This window comes from Camarhynchus parvulus, chromosome 15 (genome assembly GCF_901933205.1).
Source record: "Camarhynchus parvulus chromosome 15, STF_HiC, whole genome shotgun sequence".
In the NCBI taxonomy this organism is placed as follows: Eukaryota; Metazoa; Chordata; class Aves; order Passeriformes; family Thraupidae; genus Camarhynchus; species Camarhynchus parvulus.
In genome coordinates this window covers 9,653,139-9,670,845 of record NC_044585.1, presented here as the reverse complement: position 1 = coordinate 9,670,845, position 17,707 = coordinate 9,653,139, and the positions used below count along the sequence as shown (strand labels likewise).

General features: G+C 45.1%; 1 protein-coding gene across 1 annotated transcript in view; it reads left to right on the top strand.

Moving 5' to 3' along the window:
• KIAA1671 (KIAA1671 ortholog) overlaps positions 1 to 17,707 on the top strand; it is a 65,428-nt gene that overhangs the window by 28,264 nt on the left and 19,457 nt on the right. Inside the window, 1 exon segment of the mRNA XM_030958900.1 lies at positions 188 to 310. Coding sequence (XP_030814760.1) covers positions 188 to 310 — 123 coding nt within the window.

Here is a 17,707-nt window from a genome sequence, read left to right as displayed (position 1 = left end):
TCCTATAATTCTGTGATTAAAGTGTAGGATGTTCATGGTTATAATGTTTTTCCATTTTGTGTTTTCAGCTTTGAGTTTCCTCTTGTTTTTTTTTTTCCAAAAAGGCATTTTATATGTATAGAAAATATGTATATATGTATGTGCATATGCATGTATATTTAATCACATTCATAACTGTATTTTACAGGCTCCCAGGAAAGAGTGGAGCAAGCAGAGCTCAGACAAAACAGAAGGAACAGACTTTTCCTCAGTGTCTGCACAGAGGAGCCACCACAGTTTCTACAAGGAGAGGAGATCAGATTTGGGTTTGGTATGTGACCCTGGAGGAGGGTTTGGGGTGGGATCAGGGAGCTGCAGCTCTGTTTTCCTTTTTGCAAAAGGCTGTGCTAGAAGGATGTGTCTGCCAAGCAGAGAAGCATTTCCTGGGGGTTGAACTGGTGAGGCTGCCCCTCCCTGGGATCCCACCCCACTGCTCACTGCCAAAGCTTCCAACACCAAGCCTCAGCCTTGCAGCTTGTTCAGTTTACTTTCTGAGTGAAGAATTTTCACCCTGAACTCAAGATGGCTCTAGAGCATTACGGTTTTTGTTGTTTTCTCAGCTTGTGCAGACAAATAGAACTGTGTCACAGCCTGAGAAATGATGGGTTTGTCTTTCTGTCAGCAACACACAGAGAAGTGTTTCTGTGAAAGATCACAGCTGACATTTTGGGTGGTTTGATTTGTCTCTTAACACACAAATTGTTGAGGTGAATTCCTGCTTGATGTTGTTGGGTGCTGTTCTCCTCAGTTTCAGAAGGATGTCCTGACTTTACCCTTCAGAGAAATTTTATATTGTGAAATAGCTTCCTCAATCCAGCTATTGCTCTGAAATACAAAACAAAGGTCTGGATGTTCCAAAAGATGTGCACTAAATGAAAGATCAACGTTTCCTGAGGGAAGTAAAGGATTTGGAATGTGGACACTGAAGGATGTTGTCCCATGGACTGTCCCAAGGTCACACCTCCCCTGTCCTGTCTCTGCCAGCACGCTCTGCAGTGAGGTGCTGCACTGCCCTGTTCTGCCATGGCTCACTCTGCTCTTTGCAGCTCTTTAGCAGAGAACACACAAAAATATAAAAAAATAAAAGAAACTCAGTGTTTTCTTTCCTTCTAGCAAAGAAAAGGAGAACACCTAAACCTATAAGGATTTTATAAACAAATTTCCGAATTGGAGTTTTGGAAGTGGGCTCAGATTGTTCTTCAGTTCTAGTCTTTAGGCTTCATGGAAGGGTATCCAAGGGCTGATGTCCCTTTTTCTTTCCCATTCTTAGCATGGTTCATATTAGGGAATTTAGGTTATTGACAGAAGGGGCATTTATCCAACCCCTAAAAGTTATGTGCCATCAGCTTATAGTGCGAATATATAAAGGTGGTGTTGGCCAGGTAGGAAATGTGGGACAGAAGGGCTGTTGGAAGTAGTGCTGGCATAGCTGAACTGTTCAGGTGCTGTTCTCAGATAAATACAGCTGCTACTCTCCAACTTCATTGTTGATTGGCAGGTTACTCAGGATAATCCCTCAACTTCACCAAGTGTAGCCCGAGACAGGAAGGGAAGGTTGGAAAGGGAGACTCAGCTCCATGAAAAGAGAAAGCTGACCTGTGTGGAATTCAGGAGGAACCAAGTGCTTTGCTCCTTTGTGTTGCTTTGGAAAGGCTCCTCGGGCTGTGATTGTTGTGCAGTGCCATGGGAGCCAAAGGGCAGCCTGCTCCTCCTGGGTGTAAAGTGTGAGTGAGTGCATGGAAGGGGCTTTGACTTGCTTTTGGGAGGTGGAAAACACACCGTACTGATGTTTTCCAAAGCCCCACAGAGATACTGCAGAAGATTATGTAAAACCAAACCATTTCTTTTGCACCAAGGTTATGGCTTTGTTTTCCTTGGAGAAAACAGAGATTTTGGGTGCGGAGCCGCAGTTCCCAGTTCTGGCAGCACGTTCCAACACTCCCCTCTGCTGGAGACACATCCGAGCTGTGTGAGCTGGACAGACACGAGGGGTCAGGAAAGAGCCACGGGAGCCACACTTAAATCCCCTATTTCCCCAGAAACCCTAATGCAGTCTGTATTTCCCTTGAAAGGGAGATTAGATGGAAATGTGAAATTGTGCTGCTGTTTGCTTTGAGCAATTTCTCAAGTTACTTCTTTTTCCTTGTGGCTGGCTTAATGACAAAATATATTCTCCAGTCTATACTGCTGGTCAGTGAGGGTATACTGGTATTGTTCTGGTGAGACTGAGTGCTCAAAGTGACAAGTCTTGTTGTAGAATAAACAATTCTTTTTGGTTCACATTCACCACTAAAGCAGTGAAGAACTGACATTGATACCCTTTTATATTTGCCAAATGAGTTTGCAAGAATCAATTTGTTGCATTATTCCACATCTGTCTGTGATAGTAAACAACTGCTTGAATGGCATTTTCCAGGACAGCTGATGAGCTAGGTTCTTATAGATAAGCACAATTCCAAATGGAAGCAAGGTTCAGTAATATAATTTACCTCTGGAGAAGTCATTTATTTGTGATTATATTCCAGAGAATCTGCTTGTAATTAGGCTTTTAGAACATTACATAGGATGACTTTGAAATCAACCATTGCAAAATACAAGTGGTAGTATGGGATTGGTGTTTGAAATTGCGAAGGATGATACTTTGGAGATTTAACACTCATCTGGATCACACTGTTCAGCTATTTTAAGTTTGTATTGATTAAAAAACAGAGTAAGGCTTTTACAAAGATTCCTGCTAGGCTGTTGTCATCTGTGGTTTTACTATGGCTGGTACTTCCCTCTTTTAGCCCTGCTGCAGCACAGAGTAGGTATAAAAATTAAGTTTTGTGCTTTGGACAGCGAGGGGTTTCTCTCACTGGTTCAGCTGCAAATCTCAGAGCCTGCAGCAGGCTCAAGGCCTTGGGCTCTTGTAGGGATCTTTTCCTTTGGACCCGGAATGCAGGTGAAGGGACAGGTATGAGCCCTGAGCAGTCAAATCCTCTCTGGGCTGGTACCTGTGGTTGGATGTGGGGCTGTTCCCTCTCAGTGCCCTACCTGCCCATCCAGGGGCAGCCACAGAGCTCAGGAGGTGTTTCCATAAATTGTGTGATGCCATCAGAGCTGACACTCAGTCACAAGCCTGGATTCCTGATTGAGTCATGCAGACTGATAAGAGTGTTGGGAATGAAAACCTGAGGAATGTGTGCTGGGACTCATCCTCCAAATAAAGGAGCTGCAGTTGTGCTGTGGGGCTGGAGGAATTGTACCTTCAGCTGGAAATGGAGCAGCTTTAGTGCAGCTTTGGGTTATAACCCAATCTGCTGCTTTGAGGAGTTAGAACAGAGCACTGCTACTAGGACTGGTGTAGGCAGGAGTTATTTTGAAGTCTCTCAGCATATTATTTATTTATTTTATATTAAAGTCTGGGTTTTTTTTTTTTGTCATTTAGGGAGGAAAAACTCTCTAATGGTCTCCATAGAAAGATGCATTTATATGAGACTGAGATGTGTGGGTGGAGAAGGATTTGTTGAAGAAAATCATGAGCTGACTCCTAAAATATCTTGGAAATGAAGTGCAAAGGAGAGAAGATAAATATTTTATAAACATGTGCAGATGAATTTATGGTTTGGCTTGTCACAGTTCACCAGTTGTTTTCAGTTCTGCCCATGACAGGTCTGTCTTCTGCCCACTAAAAACCACACCTTCTCTTTTTCTGCATTGTGTAAAGCCTCTGATACTGGAGCTTTGTTCCTTCTGAACCCCATCTTGAGTTGTTCTGTTACCCCAAAAACTGACGCAACCTGGAAGAAAATCAAAATACTTTGGTTGAGCTCTACAGGAATTCATAGGGGATGATTAGAAAAGTGAGAGGTAGTTTCCTTGAAGTATCAAAATTTCAAGCAGCATCTTGGAGGCTGTTTTGTATCACCTCAGCCTTGTCCCTCCCTGGGAAGGGTGAGAGCTGGAGCAGTGCTGGGAGGGAACAGGCTGCCCTCCCTGGATGAGCTCCTGTCACTTATCTTTCCCTTTCCTATCAAAAAAGGATGTAAGTAAAAAAGAAACAGTGTTACAATTCCCATTTTTGCTCTTCACAAACCACCCACTGCTGATGTCCAACAACTCCACCACTCTCTATTTTAGACCCAGCCCGAGGAGGACGACCCGGGGGTGGGTAAAGCTCTGCCTGGGCTTTCTTCCTTTTTTGGCAGTTTTCGTTCCCTGGGAACATTCCAGGGCTGTATAAAAAGTTACTTGGTTGTGTCTATTTCTTCTCCTTCACAAAAGACATTTTTATATTCAAAGAACATAAAAACAGCAGCTCCTCTTGTTACATGTGTGGGTTTTTGTCTTTCCTGTACATCACCCAAAACAAGGTCAGCAAGCGACCCCGCTGCTGTTCAGAGCGTTTCATAACTGAGGGGTTTTAGAGCTTCCCTTTCCTCCTGCAGGGCCTTTACTGCAAAACCCAAAGTCCTGTCACTAATTCCAGCCTGAGCCACTCCAGATGACGGAGTTGGGAGCAGTGGGCTGCTCAATAACAAGTGGTTAAGTCACGTGCTGCCGCCGGTAGCTCAGCGACTGCTCCTGAGGAGCCCCAGCTCCTGGTGGTGGTGGTGACGTGGGGCCAGACACACTCAGAACATTATTACATTATTCATGCTGCTTTTAATTGCTCCACTCTGCTTTTAACTGGTGCTGGAGGCGGGGAGAGCCCGGGAGCTGCCTGCAACAGGGATGGGTTGGCGTTAACTCGGAGCTGTGGAAAATGGAGTATTATTACTGTCCACGTCTGCTGAAGTTCCTGCAGTATCTGTGGGTAAGTGTGCTCCCAGAGCTGGCTGTTTCCACTCTTTTCAGAAATCCTGGGAGTGTTCCTGTGTGCTGAAGCTTTCCTCAGCAGTTCCTTTTTGAGTACTAACATGAAGCTCAGGATTTATTTTGGGTGAGAAAGGCTGTTTTATCTCTAATACTTACAACTGTCGCCTACCCGAATGTGCCTTGGAAAACCCTTTCAGGAATCGACATTTCTTCCTTGTTTATGCAGAACCATGGGAGTTGTGGTTTAGTTTAGTGTGTGTTAGGAATATTCTTCCCTCTTTGTGTAAAAGCTCTGCCTGGCTCTGGGGTTGCTGCCCCAGAACCCTCCTGCCCTGATGCTGGTACAGCCACTGCTATTCCAGGAAAGCAGCTTTAGGAATGTGTCATTTTACAGTTCCTTTCTTGCCTTTTAATTTGACTCTTCGTGGCTTTCAATGTCTCAGTGAGCACTTCCTCTTCCAACACTCCTCAGGGCTGTCTGTCACGAAAAGCTCTTTTTAGCAGGCTCTGACTGTGCTGCCCTGCCAGCTTTGCACAGGGACTGCTGTGTGTCTGAAACTTTCACATTTATAAAACATGAATTTGAGCTGAAAAGCCTTTATGAATAAATACTGTACTGCTTTGAACTAATTAATGTTTTAATTTCTCCTGTACTCATCAAAGATCAGGTTTCATTTGCTTGTTGTAGTTTGCATTGATCTTCATTTTTTCAGCTGTCAATTCAGCATGTGATCAGCACCAAACCTTTTCATGTTAGCTGTTGGCTGCTATGTTTTAAAACTCTAGCAAAGAGTTTCCTTCTCTCATTTTGAGTTTTGCAATCCTTGCCTGTATGTCCTTTGATCAGCTGCGAGGTGAGATTGCCCACTGTGAATTTCTTGCAGCTGATAGAGAAAACTGTGCTTGAAGAACTGGGCATTTTATTGAAAACCTTTTCCTGCTGGAGACTGTAGTAGCATAGAACATGGAAGTGCTCGGACATTAATTCAGTTTTTTAATTTGACCAGATGTATTTTTAAGAGAAAAGCCTCCTTTAAATTGCAAACTAAAAAATTAGTCATTAGTGTGAGGAGAGGGAGGATGTTTTTCAAGATTTGTCAGTGTGAGAAATGTGAAAGAGCTCTGTCCCTGCTCTTGCTTTGACATGAGATTTTCCATAAGGCCAGGGGAAAAATCCCAAACCAACCCAAACTTTGGATCAGTCCAGAAGGTGCCTGGGATGGTGGGCTCCAGTCTTGTGCAGTTCTAGGCTGTAACAGAACAAGATGTTGTATTTTCTGGGTGTATATTCTCTTTTAGGGGCCCTGGAGCATTCCTTACTTTCATTCATGCACACTTCCTGATTTACTGCAAGAAAATATTAGAATGACAGCTCTGATATTCATGATGTTAAAAAAAGAAATTTAAGGGACATGCACAATTGTGCCTTCTGTCACTTTCTGTGCTGCTGAGGAGATACTTATCTGTTCTCTCTACTTACAGTCAGGAGTAACCAGAGATGCTGGGGTTGGTTGTCAAGTGTTATTTAATCTGTCTTGGGGAGCTAAGATGCTTTATTCATTAGGCAGACATACCTGAAGAAGCTACAACTCTTAATTAAAAAATACTATGACAAAAATCTGCTCTTAAAGCTGCTCTATGGAGTTACTGTTGGGTTGCATCTCCTGTGCTGTGTCTTTGCTTTACTCCTGCAGTGGTGGAGTTGTGGGACATCACTGGACCCACTCAGTGCCAGCTCTTTGCTAATTCCTTGCTGACTGCTCTCCTGATCTCTGGGCAGGATGTGTCTGGCTGTGACAAACAGCATTTTCTGAGCTCAGCAGGGTCTGTGGTCTGCCCCAGTCTGTGTGCAATGGTGTGACCACCACACATCTGCATTCTGTGGTGGGTGGGTGACACCTCTGGGTTTCTGAGAAATGTCTTTGTGTCCAGTGACACCTTTTTTTCCACAGCTTGTATATATTTGAGTATTTTCCAGTGTGCATGGGGTATCCATCACCACTTTTCCAGCTGGTGAGGAGCTCTGCTGCAGTTGGTACAAGACATCTTTAGGTCTGGCTTGCACAGGAAGCCCTGTAGGTGCAGCTGCATGGTCTATCATCAGTCACAGGGTCAGACTGGTCATGCCAGGTGTGCAGCCACAGCTCTGGGGTTTCCTGTTCCAATGCCCTTTGTCCAAGAACCAATTTTTTTTTGGCTTCCTGGTGGACACAACCTCTGCTGGACTGCTCTGGTGGTTCTGTTCCTGCCCTTGGCCTTCTCATTTGTCAGCAATTCTTGCTCTGGTTCACTGCTCAGTTTTGGCCTCCTGCCCATGCTGGTACCAGTCCTGATGGACTGGGTTTTTTTCCCAATCTGGCACTTGTCATTTTTTCAAGCAGCAAAGAAATGCTAATCCTGAAAGCACTCAAAGCAAGTGCTTGTTTTAAATAAAACGTTCCTCTGCAGCACTGTGATGGTTTAAAAAGATCTTTATTGATAGTCATGAATTGAACAATTGCAAAATCAAAAGAAAATTGGGGTTTTTAAGGAAGAAGTAAGATTTAGAGTTTGTTTTGACAAGATTTTGGTTGCTACCTTTAAAGAGTAGTTTTGATGTGTTTTGTCAGGTGACTCTGAAGGAAGCATCAGCTGGTTAATAACCACTGTCCTGACGTGTCACTGTGAGAGGAGGTGGGTTGGTGATGGAAGGAAACTGAAATCATTGTCTGGAGCCATGGGTGATGCTCATCCTGCTCTGAGGGGGTTATCCCTGCTCTGAGAGGGTATTATCCCTGCTCTCAAGGGGTTATCCCTGCTCTGAGGGAGGGAAGGGGCTCTGTACAGCTGTGCTGTGCCTTCCCTCTCTCTGCACTTCTGGAAAGTTCCTGTGGACTGTGCTGCTCTTTCCTTTTGGGATTTGCTTTTGGTGGTGGGGATGTTTCTTCCAAAGAGTTAAAACCCCCTCCCACCCAGGGGTGAGCTGTCCTGGTGCCAGCAGGAGCAGATAACCCGGGTTACCTCTCGATAACCTGGGTAAATGACGCCCTCGCACAGGAAAATCTGGAAAGGCATTTCCCCAATTCCTGGCTGCTGCTGTACAAGAGGAATTGTGGTGTCTGTGGCATTGCTGAGAGCAGGCAGACAGGTCAGCCTGGCTGAGGAGCCCCGTTCCCAGTGGGAACACGAGGGAGTGCTGTTCCACCACGCAGTGCTGCTGGCCCACAGCCACATCCCTGCTCCCAGCCCAGGGACACGTGCTCAGGGCACAGCAGTTTGTTCTAATGAGCTGTGGCATTAAGTTTAATTTACCATTAAATGCTCACATGGACTAGCACATTCTAGGTTAACTTGTTGCAATAAGGGTTTCATTGAGTAAGATGTAATCATTTCTAGACCTGGTCATTTTTTTTTGTAGTGACTGCGTTGTTCCAGGTTCAGAGCAGCTGGAAGTGGGGCTGACCGTGCCTGCCCTCACTCCCCTTATTTTAAATCTGGAATTATGAATACACTTCTGAAAAAGCTCTTCCCTGTGAGGTGGTGAGGCCTTGGCACAGATTGTCCTGAAAAGCTGGGGCTGCCCCATCCCTGGAAGTGTCCAAGGCCAGGCTGGACAGGGCTTGGAGCAACTTGGGATAGTGGAAGGGATGATCTTTAAGATCCTTTCCAACCCAAACCATTCTGTAACATAAGGCTAAAGAGGATTGTTAAACCTCATTTACACACACAAAGCAGAGGTAACTTCGCTGCCTCCCTTGTAATATTTTGATCTAAAGTTGTTTTGACTCAGTTCCTGCTTTCCCAAGCTGTTGTCCGTGTTGCTGATGCTGGGAGACAGCCAAGTTCCCACTATTGTTCCTGTCCCTTCAGCAGTGCTGAGTTGTTCGTGCATCCAGTGAGCGTTTACTGTGCTGAAAGGAAATGGTGATTTTAGGGAGCTGCTTGAGCACAGGGAAAGTAGCTCTTGGTGGAGGACTTTCCTCAGGATACCACAGGATTTGTACTGCAGGACACAGGTGTTCTTAAAGTGCAACTTCAGGGAAATCTGGAGCCTTGGAAAAATGTCGTGTTTAGTTTAGTGACTCATGGTGGAGAGAAATAAATCCCTGGCACCTAAGGGGAGGCAGAATGGGTTGAGGGCTGTCCATGTCCTGGGAAATGTGGCAACATGGGGCTGTTGTGCTGGGTCTGGGAGGAGGAGGAGGCAGCAAGAGCTGAGAGACCTGGAAGTAAAAGAAGTTGTGTGCACTCAGGGTTATACAGCCATCTCAGATAAATCCTCTGCTCTCATCATCAAATAGGTTAAAATGGGTGAAGGAATTACTGTATTAACCTACAGCCGGTGTTTGGTCAATTTACTGCCATCAAGCAGTGCCTGATTCCACATGGAATGGTGATTTTTAGGGAGAGGATGGAGGAGCGGTGTTCAGACAGGCCTTGGGCAGTGTGTGATCACACCAGGAGCAGCTGGAATGGGTTCAGAAGCAGCTCTTTGTTACTGATCTTTGAAGAAGGAAATCCCTTGCATTAAAAAAAAAAAAAAAAGCTCTTTCTTCAGAGTGTTCTGTGAATTTTGTGAGTCAGATCTGAGCCCTCAGTAGTTGGAGATTTCCTGAGCAGCCTCAGTGAGGAGAACAAATGCTCTGTCGTCTCCTCAGGCAGGTGGTGTGGAGCAGGAGCAGTGTGTTCTGCTTTGTTTCTGTGCACTCCACTCACCCTGCCTGCCCTGGGAGAAAAGTTCAGCAGGTGAAGGTATTTTAGGCCATGTTCTGTGCCCAAGAAGTCTCTTTTGAAGATGTCTTTTGGTTATCTATGCTTAACATGTCCATTGGGTTGAGTCATGGAGCAGAAACTGTTCCATGTTGGACTTGCCAGGAGAGCCCTGGCTCTGGCATTATTTTGTTTTCCCTCCCTGGTGTAGGGAGATCCTTTGCAGACATCTTCATCCTGGATTTTTGTTTGTACAAATTAAAAACAACCTGTAACCATCCCTCTTTTGCTTGGCTCGATCCCTTGGACATAAACAAATGTAAAGAAAATTGTTTTAGTCCTTTTCAGTGCTGTAGGAATTTCCTGTTTCTGTTTTTTCAGTTTTTCCTTCTCCATTGAGCTAGAAGGGAAGTGCTGCAGGATTATGGATATGGGCTTGCAAACAACCTTGTGTATTTTTAGCTGGTTTCCTCAGCTTTAACATTGATAGCTTTGTGTTACACTGAAACAATTCAAGGCACAAAAGCTGTGTATGTTCAGGATGTTTAACTGGGCCTTGCTTAGGTTCAGGAGAAGTGTAGCTTGGGGGACAAAACAATTGGCATTTTCTGAAATACTGTTGTACTTTAGTTGTTACAATTATGACTGGTAGTTGCATTTAAATTGTTTAAAAACTTGGAGTAAAAATCTTTATTTCACAGTCACCCTTACTTACAGATTTTTATTAATCTTGAAATAATGACATGCTACTGCAAAAGTTCCTAGAATCCTAGGCAGAGAAAGGATGGTTGACTTTTTGATTACAAATAAAATGAGAAAGTTCATTTTTTTGCTGATCCCATCAAGGATCACCATGGAAGTAGAATGGAAAAATTACTCTGGCAGGTATAAACAAATATGTGGAGCATTTGTTCAGTCATGAAAACTATTAATGTGTTTTGTTTATCACAAGGGTACTTCTGTAAGGAAAACAAGGAATGCAGATTTAAGGTTTTTTTTTACTTCTCTATTAAAAAAATACTTTCTAAAGTAGCCATTGATGGGCTCTTTTATGGAATGTTTTTGCACCTTTCTTTAAAAACCTCTCATATCAGCGTGTGCTTGTGTAAACTTTCCCATATTGATGCAGAACCTGTTGCTTTCACAGCCTCTCCTTATTCACTGGTTTGTGAGGCCTCTGGGGGCTTTTAAAATTACCTAGCAGAAGGAAAAAGTTTGGAATTTCAGCCACTTGTAGATGGTATGTGCAAGGGGAACACCGAGGTCTCGCTGCAAGTTGTCCAAGATTGTGAATAACCTTTAATTAGAGCTGTAGCTATGAATGTAACTTGCTTAATTTCAGTAGAAAACGAAAGTAAGAATCAAAAACAAATATTTGGTGTAAATATTGAGATACCTGGGGTTTCAGGTTACAAAAGAGATTTCTCTGTATGGACGCTGTCCAAAGTCCTTGTGTTAAAACACTTCATCCATTCCACTCATTTTGCTTTCTCTTGGTTTTTTTCCCTTTTTCTTTTGACTGTGGAGTGCCTTTCTACAGGTGAGGCTGTTTGGCCATCTCAGTGAATTGCATTTTTATATCACCATGAAAATTTTAAAAAACCCACAAAACAGAACAGGTAACAGAGCCAAAGACAAAAGGCCTTGGTGGTTTTAAGTGTCATGGGAGTTCCTGGATTGGAATGGAGGCAAGCTGGGTATCTGCCATGGAGCAGATCCTCTGCTCCAGCTGTTGAGCTTTGCTCTTTCTCAGCCAGAGGTGCAGCCAAGCATTTCTTTTTTCCTTTAAATGAGAATTGGAAGGTGATACGGTAAAATCTTCATGGTGGTGGTGTTGCATGTAGTAGTAAGGAATGCTTGCTGCTCCTTCTTGGAATGTGACAATTCCATTGGCAAAACACGGAACACAGAGGCAAAAACAAGGAGCCCATAAAACCATGAGTTGTTTGTCATGTCTGAGGAGCCCAAGAGTAATTTAGTCTGGAGCCATGCAACCGAGCCCAGCCCAGTGCTGCATCTTTAAATAGTCCATCATGCCAAGCACAAGAGGTTAAATTAAGTTCTCTTACTAATGAAGCAGAAGGAGAGTTGGTGTGGAATGCAGGGCTGGGACAGCCTTACAAGGGCAGGCTCTGCTCCCGGGGTGTCACAAGGTGGGAATGGAGCTACTGTGGTCCTCACAAGTGCTGGGTGCTGCTGTTTGTAGGTGGGATGATGGCTCAGAAAATCCTTTGGAAATGCCTGAATTAATGCTAATTGCTAACTGGAATGATGGGGGGAGGGGGTGATAGGAGGAACCCATCAGAGTGTGAATTCCTGACTGAGGTTGCCACATGGGAAGAGCAGAAACTGTTGTCACACTTAGTCCAGACTAAGGTTGCCCATCCTTCTGTCCCATCTGCTTTGCTGGCAAAGGATCCTTCAGGGGACCCAGTTGAGGTGAAAACTACTCCCAGGTGTTTTGATGGGTCTTCAGCTGGATTTCTTTCCCCATTCCATGGTGCTGGGGTGGAGCTGGTGGCAGGGGAACCCCATGGGCTGGAAGGACTCACACCCATGGAGAGGCTGCAAGTCCCCGCTGCCCCTCCTGGGCTGTGTGCAGTGCTCTGCTGCTTTCTGGCCTTCTTTAAATTGACCTTGCAATCCCACAGAGTCATTAACATAATTACATGTGTTTGAGAGCAGGTGAGGCCCCAAATGAGCTGCAAGAGGCTTTTGGAAAATATAATGTAACCATGGAATCTTGTTTTCTACTGAATAAGGGGAGAAACAAGGGTTGTTAGGCCTTTGTGCAGGGTTGTGGTTTTGAGCTGTAGGTGGAATAGATGTTAATAATGGAAGTATCCAGCAATGTTTGAATAACGAGGTCCCATTTATACTGAGGTAATTAGTCATGCAGTTTGGGTAGCTGTGTGTATGTGCTCTGTTTTCTGGAGCTGCAGATCCCTGACAGCCCCAGAGTGAGATAATCACTTGAATTTGTCAAGGGCAGAAGATCATCTTGTGCTGTTCTTGTTCAGGAACAAACTCGCACTCAGCCAGAACTGCTGGGCTGGGGGCCAGTTAGAGAATCCTTCCCTGGGATGGTGGTGAGGCCCTGACACAGGGTGCCCAGAGAAGCTGTAGCTGCCCCTGGATCCCTGGAATTGTCCAAAGCCGGGTTGGATGAGGCTTGGAGCAACCTGGGATAGTGGAAGGTGCCTCCAAGGGAAGGGACTTTAAAGCTCGTCTTGTTCCACTGCCCTGCAAGTTTAGCTGAAGTGCTGGAAAAATCTCTGACTATTTGAATTTGATGGTGAAGGTTCATCTGGATTGTTCTCCAAAGCATTTTGCCCTGACGTTAATTGAGGTGTAAATCTAAGCAGTAATTTAGATGCTTCAATACCCAGCAGTGTGTTCACGTGGTGCCAGAAGATCCTAAATTTAGTCTTGCAGAAAGACTCAAGTCAGCAGTTTTCCAGTCTTCTGAGGACAAAAATTGTATATTTGGTATAACATTCTTTTTCAGGAGAGGCATAATAAAAAATTAGAATATATTCTCTAGAGCATTTTCAGATCCTTCAAGTTCCATGCACGTGTGAGGAGCCCTTGCAGCGAGCTGTAGGAACATTTTGCTCTCTGCATCCTGGGTGAAATCTGGCTCTGCCTCTCCCCCTGTTTGCCCCAGGTGATATTCCAGATGGGGAGTTAAATTTATGTTCTGCTCTGCCCATCCTGGTGAGGTGAAGGAGCTGCTGGCTGACTCACATGGCAGCTCCAGGCAGAGCTCTTGGGCTGCTATTTCAGGGGCTCCTGCATCAGATGGAGCCTGAAACCCTCTGGAATGGCAGAGTGCACAATCCCTGCACTGCAGCAGGCATAGAGCTGCACTTGCAAAGGCACAGATGTTTGAAATATCACACTTTAATTTAACAGCATGAAAATGTGCACTAAGTCTTAAATTCCAGCCTTGGATGCAGGATCTCCATAGTTCATGGAGGATTATCCATAACTCTGGTAGATAAATTTATTTTTTTCCTATTTCTTTACAAATCTAAGAAACGCCCTGCTCTTGGGGAGTCTGGTCAAAACTCTCTCTTTCCATTTCCATACAAAAATAACCCTGCAGCTCTTTAAGAGAAGAGCTGTATGAGGGGAGAAAAAAAGGATTTTTCGCTGTTGGCTGGATTTTCTTTGATTACCGAGGGCTTTTATAAGGCTGCTAATTTGCAATTGTTCAAAGCAAATACGTTCAGAAATGAGAATAAGTTAGGGAAAGCTACATAGTTGTCAGTGAAGTTTTCCTGGAGATAAGTTACAAGTTGGTGGAGCTGAGCTCCTAAAAACAGGGATTAAAAGGGAAGGCACCCTATTTCCTCAGGGTGTCTTGGGTTCATGCATGTCTGCAAGGCACATTTCTGATACAATGAACCTTACGCAAGAGCCATTGCATCAAATGTTATCTAGAAGTTTTTTCTTCCACTGATTCTCTTCCTGGATAGTTCAGAGGAGCAGAGGGTGATGCAAGTTCATGGTACTTTGTATGGCAAATTAAGCAACAGCCACAAACCCCCTTAAACAAACAAGAGAGCGAGCAGCTCCCAACGTGCCTGTCTTGCCTCTTTCCCCTTGGTCCTGAACTAGTCACAGCTTGACTTTGGACTTTTAAGTCCAAACTTACGTCATAAACTGAGATGTATTGATTTAAACTCAAAGCTTTTATTCCTGCTGCCCTCCCAAGTGGGCTGTTCCCAAGATTCCATGGCTGGTGACACTTGGGGTCCTCTCATTACCCTCAATCATTTTGGGTTTGTGGTACCAATGCCATGATCTCCCAGCAGCTGGGGAGGGAGCAGAGCTTAGGGAAGGACATGGGGCTGTTCCTCACAACAGGGAATGCTGTAGAAAAGTGGAAAAAACCAGCTTCCAATGGTCAGACCTGTTCAGCTTTGCTTTGAGCCTCTGGCTTAATCATTATCCTGTGCTGATAGCAGTCACTGGCTGGGACGTGTCCTCTTTGAGGCCATGAATGGCACAGTGAGCCACGTACAGGTGCTGGCGCTGCCCAGGTGCCCGTTGAGCAGCAGGACGAGGGTGTAGGTGTAGGATTCCCAGTGGGAATCTTCTGGTGGGGGTGTGAGACGTTCCCTGGCAGAGCCACGTTCCCCAGGAAGGGTTAAAATCAGTGAGTCCACGTGACGTATGCAAACTATGAATCATTCCAATAGATCTGTGCAACTCCTGCCTGCTCCGGAGCCAGCAGATGCTGTTCCCTGCGTTGCCATGGGAACCCTGCCTGTACTATAATAAAGCCCAGCCCAGCTCCTTCCTTGGGCAGACCTCTGCGGCTGGTCACCTCCTCATTGTTTCCTCCCCGGAGCACAGGGACAGAGAGGAGGGATCAGCATTCCAGAGGCAGCAGCAGCAGCAGCAGCAGCAGCGTTTCTCCTGCCGGTAACCTCGTGTGTGCCTTAGCAGAGCCAGCCTGGGAGGCAGCCGTGCTGCAAACAGCTGTGCATCCAGAGCCATGTGAGCACAGGAGGAGTGGGGACAGTCCCTGTGTTTGTCCCCCACTTGGAAGCAGAGGAGCTGATGTCATCCAGCAGCTCTTTTGGCAGGCTCTGAGCAGCCCCGCGAGGAGGGCTGGACGCGTTTCCCTGCGCTGCTCCGCAGTTCTGCCCGCCCGGGAGAGCTCTCCAGGATGGCTCCGGAGGCAGCAAGGATGGTGAGGAGGGGATTCTGCTGCTGACAGCCTGCTGCAGAGTTTTCTGAGGAGGAGCTGGATTCATTGTTGAGAAGATCTAATCGATTTGCTGCTAAATGGATTGTATAGGAGCACCAGAACTTTGGTCAGTGTACTCTCACCTGTCGAGCGGCCGAGCCAGGAGAATAAGATTTGTTTTATCCTTCTGATATTTACAGCAGAAGAAAAGCTTGGCTTAAAAAGGGAGTTGCTTTTCCTGCTCTGAAATGAGAGTGAAAACCTAATTCTCTGCTTGCAAATGGACTCGTTTCAAGTGACTGTGTCAGGATTTAAACATTGATTTATCTCTTTAACATGGCTGAATTAAACATATTTTGATGGAACTCTGCAAAGCCGATTGTAAGTAGGAAAAGTCTTTTATTTTTTCCTACTTGACAAATACCAATCTCCCACCTCACATCTTTGGTTATTTAATTTTAGGAATATGCTGAGGGTGATAGTGCAATGCTGTTTACCTTAGCTGGAAATATTTTATACATGGAATCACTTTTCGCAAAATAAATCAGGGTTGTTAAGGAGAATATATTTTAATTGCTACTGAATATTGATATTTCATCTCTGCTGGAAAAAAAAAAAAAAAATGGATTACCTTGGAGACAAACTGACAGTGGCACAAACTCACATGACCCAGTGGATGGGCACAGTGCGGAGATCCTTGCAGGAAGCACTAAATTTAGTCACTACTGCGGTGGCTCATGAGCGGAGTGGAGGGGAAGGTGGCACCAGGACTCCTTTCAAGAGAACCTCTTCCTTCAGGCACTTTGCATCCCGGAGCAGAGAGTCCTTCCGAAGGTTTTCAGTGCGGAGTCAGCAGAGGTTTTCCTCTCTGAGGAAGAGGCAGCCCAGCTCAGAGCCCCCCGAGCTTGTAAGCACCTTTTTGAGACCCTCAAGGGGAAAAAAAAAATCAGTGCAAACCCTCGGGTTTGTTGCAGCATTTTATCTCCTAACAAAACCTCCCTCCTGTCTGCTTTTCCATCTAAAAACAGCCCCCAAAACACCTCCAGATAGTGCTGTCTGTCTGTCTGCTCCCAGCTGCTTTCTTCCTGCAGCACAGGTGGATGTTTTCATTTCAAGATTTGGGGAATGGGAAAAATATGGTTGATTTTGAAGCAAGACAGTAAGGTAGGACATGTATTGGTCTGAAATTAGAAAGTTAGGCTGAAACTGGGCTGGTGTTGGTCAGTTCCCCAGCAGGCCAGCATGGCTTTGGGTGTGCTTCAGTATTTGTGATTTTCTAGTAAAAAATGCTTCAAGCTGAATTTGTAAGAAGAGTGAAGTGCTGTCACTGTGCAGGCAACATAAAAGATCATTATTTCCTTCTTTTATTGAAAAATAGGTATTTTTTATCAGGGTTCTTCCTACTTTGTCATGCCATAGAAGCAATAGGGTCAGTGTGCCTTGTGAAGGCTGTGGCGTGGCAGAGGCAGGGTGCATTTCCTGGAAGCAAAGGAAAGGTGAAGAGCTCTTGGTTCCCCACAGTTCTGTACCACACAGAGCCTTTTCCCCACCCTTTTCCATTGGTCTCCAGATTATTTTCAGGAAGAACTGTGTATTCCATGGCATGGCAAAGAGGAGGAGGAGAGGCTGGTTTCCTGAGGGCTGCAGCTGCCATGACTTTCCTGGCCATTACTGACACCCCCAATTCTAGTTCTGGCACATCTGCAAAGCAGCAAAGGTTTGGGGTGATAGGGAGTGAAAGGGAAGCAAATCTGGTTTATTCTGTTTATTTCATGGAGAGGAGCTGAAACCAGTGGTTTGAGTTGTATCTGAAACTGGTGATTTAAACCCAATGTTTGACCAGTGACTGTGGTTGAGTTGTGTGGAAAGGGGCCCCAAGCCGTGGTGCCAACATGTGGGTAAATCCAAACTCTCTGAAGTGGCTAAAATGTTTTTGTTTCTTTTTTATTATTAAACAAAACAGTTACTCATTGTGAAGTGTAAACACAGGCAGCTTTGGCGGGGTTTGCTCAGGGAATGAGCGCAGGTGACGCTGCATTCCTTGGGCAGGTGTGGTGTTTGAATATGGCACTTTCCACTGCTCTCTATCAGCACTGGGTAGAGCATTTCTGTCCCAGCTTGCTATCCATGTCCTGTTTGGACAGACTGGGAAAGAAAATAGTGTCAAGTAAGCACAAAAGAATGAAGAAGAAAATATTTGGTAACCACTGTTACAGTGTTAGCATGGTGAAGTTCTCTTGGCTTTTTTTTTTAAGCTGGTGGTTTAGATTTATTGGAATCATCTGAATGAACAACTCGTGTAGAAGAAGGCTGAAAAATGGGAATGTGAAACCTGCAGAGGACAAATGTTCTGCTGTCCTACCCAGCACTGCTTACAGAGCAGAAATCAGGAGACACGGGGTGACCTTTTCACTTAAGTCCCTGGTGAAAGTGCTGGAGCTGCTGTTCCTCTGTTTCAGCAGGAATTCTGCTTGTGCTTGG